Raw genomic sequence first — 3,572 nt, forward strand, 5'->3', positions numbered from 1 at the left:
TCAGTAGTTCTGCAAAATTGACATTAAAAAAGAATTAAAACGCTAACAGGTTCTCCGAATAATTCCCAAAGATTTAGAAAGTAAAGGGTAAATTCAGGGTCTTTGGGAATATATACCTTACTCACATCCCTTCCTTTGTGTGCAGACAGGCAGTTTCAGTGTTGAATTCATTTTAGGCTGACACCATTAGAGGTAGAATTGTGAAGATTTACGAGTCATTGTGCAAGCCTGGTGCCATGCTGATTAGCAAGCCCCACGTCGTCTGCAGCTGGGCGCACCTCTCTCAGATGCAGCCCAAGGGAAATCACTCTCGAGGACAAGTGTAATACGAACGGGGTTATGCCTCTTGGAACGACTTCAGTGGGACGTTTTTTTTATGTCGATCAAACGTGCCGGCGATTTGGCGTCCCATTTCTTGTATTGTTGTTTTGATCGTGGCTTATTTTGTGAAAAAAGCACTAAACTGGGACAGGCACAGTGACCTTGGATAGCAATTCTGCTAGGTTTCCGTGACGGGATGATTCTTTATGTGATATCGATTAAAAACTACAATCAAGACGTCTCTTTTTAATCATCTCTTTCGAAGTAAAATATGTGGCGTCAATAACCAATTAAGTTCGAAAAGACGTCATATCGTGAATATCATGGCGTCTCGTAAAAATTCTGTTAACTCTTCTGCATGTCTCCTGAAGAAGGAACAACAATCTCATAAACGAAGTGTATCTCGGTGACTTCAACATATCAGCAGTAGAAAAGTAATTATAAGGTCACCGCCAGGCTGTGGCGTGAATAGGTATCGTACATCATTAAAAGTCACTATGTTTGTAACTCGCTGCCTATTTTATAATAAGTACGAGAGTTCTTTGAAAGGTTCGTAGTCACCTTGACAAGGAACTGTCACAAGCAAATTTGAAAGAAAAAAAAGTGTTTTAACATAGTCGGGCCGATCTCAAGACACATATCTCAATTGCGCTGCAGTGCCTGAATCCCTTTTATGAAGTAGATCGTAACTTGCATGTTCAGGAACACATCTGCTGCAGCGATAAGATATGGGTATGAAAAGGGAAGTCGTCTTACAAGGGGGGATGGGGCGTGGGGGTGGTTACTTCAAAAGACGGTTTCTCTGTATCTCTGAACCGTTTTGGTTCTTCTCTTACAGATCTCAGCGGGTATGGAGTACCTGGCATCTCAACACTTCGTGCACAGAGATCTGGCTACCCGGAACTGTCTGGTGGGGGAGAAGCTGCAGGTCAAGATAGGAGACTTCGGCATGTCGCGGGACGTCTACAGCACAGACTATTACAGGGTAAGTCAGGGTACTTTCCTTTTAGGTATCTTCCTGCTCATGTAAACTTCGGCATGTCGCGGGACGTTTACAGCACAGACTATTACAGGGTGAGTCTGGATACTCCCCCCGCCCTAAAACAATAATTTAAAAAAAATGGAACAGATTTACACTAGTGATTTACCTTGTTATCTTCCAGGAGAGGCCTACAATGTACCTCACAAAGTTACATGTTCTTCAGCATCTGGGCCCTAGGTTGCCCCTGGACCCCGGTCACAATTTGGACCCCCCCACCCCCCCCCCCCCCACATTACCCCTTGATCCGCCCCTGACACTAGAATTAATGAGACAAAGAAGCTTTTCGTGGACTATTCTAACTTTGACCGGTTTGTCTTTCCTGGTACAGGTGGGGGGCCAAGCGGTGCTGCCCGTGCGGTGGATGCCGCCAGAGAGCGTGCTCTACAGGACGTGCACCACGGAGTCCGACGTCTGGAGCTTCGGCGTCGTCCTGTGGGAGATCTTCACCTTCGGCCAACAGCCGTGGTACGAGCTCTCCAACATGGAGGTAGGGGATAGTGCTGTGGAGCTTGTAATGTAGGGTTGTGGTACGAGCTCTCCAACATGGAGTTAGGGGCTTTTGCTGTGGACCTTGTAATGTATGGTTTTTCACAACGAGTCAGTGAATTGTTCTTTCTATTTGCAGATGATTAGACTCTTTTCACACGGAATCAGTAAAGTGTTATTTCTGCTTGCAACTGATACACAGTAAATTCTGTATTCGCAACGAGTCTGTGAATTGTTCTTTCAACTTGCAGACAGTATTTGCAACGAGTCAGTAAATTGTCCTTTCTATGTTGCAGGTGGTATACTGTATTCGCAACGAGTCTGTAATGTGTTCTTTCTGCTTGCAGACGATAGACTGTATGGGCAACAAAGCAGTATTTTTTTGTTTCTACATTGCAGGTGATAGACTGTTTTCGCAACGAGTCTGTTCATTTGTTTGTTTGTTTACTTGCAACTGATACACTATATTCGCATAGAGGTAGAAAACTCGGTATTCACAACGAGCCAGTAAATTGTTATTGCTGACATTTTTCTTTTTTTTTCTTTTTTTTTTTTACCTCAGTTGCATGCAGGATGCTTCAACACATATTTTTGGCCTCAATTTTTTTTTTAATTTTTTAATTTTTTTTTTAATTTAGGCGAGCCAGTAAATTGTTATTGCTGCTTGCAACTGATACACTGTGTTTGGTACGAGGCAGAATATTCTGTATTCGCAACGAGTCAATAATTTTCTTTCTTCGTTGCAGGTGATAGACTGTATTCGCAACGGGCGTATCTTGGAACGCCCCAGCATCTGTCCAGAGGATGTGTACGACATCATGCTGGGGTGCTGGAAAACCACGCCACAGGAACGAGTGTTGATGAAGGACATTCACAGGCAGCTGGACGCCCTGTGTTTAGCCCACCCTACCTACATTGACATCATTGCGTGACATCCTGGTGCCGGTCTCTGCGTAAAAGGTGTTTAACATGTATGAACCAAGGGCTGTGAAGAACAATTATTGCTGATAAAATAGGTGATGACCTGTACAGGTGTTGTGGCAACGATGTCCTCATGTTCCTACAAATTCGCTTTTTTCCCCCGTACATAAATGACGCTTTGATTACGTCATTGTTGGAGATGCTCCGTGACAGCGTGGGAAAGACATTGAGACCATCGAGCGATAACACTGCCTATGTCACCGTGACCTTATCGTGACAATGGAGACCGTCTTACCGGGAATGATTGAAAGCATGTATGTCTGATTCGATGCTTTCCATGCAGTTCCTGTCTGCCCAACATGGGCATGCATATACTGACTCTCAAGCAAAGCAGAAATGGATGCAAACTCATGCGTTGGCATCTGCAGGACCTCGGTGTTCATTTGCACAGCCTGCATGTATCGAAGAAAATGCATAACGTCTGTGTCTTACGTTTGCCCAACAGCTTAGTTCGAACCAATAACTTGCCAATAAGATGCCATTGTGATACATCAGTAGTACCTTATCGATGATACATCAATGTTATAACGACGGTGAGAACATTGGCCTGGGGTCAGCTAGAGTAACGTTGTTTGTATGTGGGGAAAATGAACCTCGTCACCTCAGCTAGCGGCACAGTGTTCTATTTTCATTCGTAACAAAAAAGGTAACAGTTTTGATTCCAAGTTCATCTCCAGTTGAGGGACACAATTCTACGCTCTGGGCAGGCTCCGCAAAGTAAGACATGCCCAGACTGGACAAG

At 44.3% G+C, this 3,572-nt stretch overlaps 1 protein-coding gene across 1 annotated transcript in view; it reads left to right on the top strand.

Annotated features, from left to right (window-relative positions):
* The window catches only part of LOC138953272 (putative neurotrophin receptor LTRK 1), a 29,430-nt gene extending 26,122 nt beyond the window's left edge, over window positions 1-3,308 (top strand). The window contains exons 6-8 of the mRNA XM_070325098.1: window positions 1,160-1,306; window positions 1,692-1,850; window positions 2,596-3,308. Coding sequence (XP_070181199.1) covers window positions 1,160-1,306; window positions 1,692-1,850; window positions 2,596-2,781 — 492 coding nt within the window. The 3' untranslated portion in view covers window positions 2,782-3,308. The remainder of the gene's footprint in view (window positions 1-1,159; window positions 1,307-1,691; window positions 1,851-2,595) is intronic.
* Window positions 3,309-3,572: the final 264 nt, after the last annotated feature.

This window comes from Littorina saxatilis, linkage group LG1, assembly GCF_037325665.1.
Source record: "Littorina saxatilis isolate snail1 linkage group LG1, US_GU_Lsax_2.0, whole genome shotgun sequence".
Lineage (NCBI taxonomy): Eukaryota > Metazoa > Mollusca > Gastropoda > Littorinimorpha > Littorinidae > Littorina > Littorina saxatilis.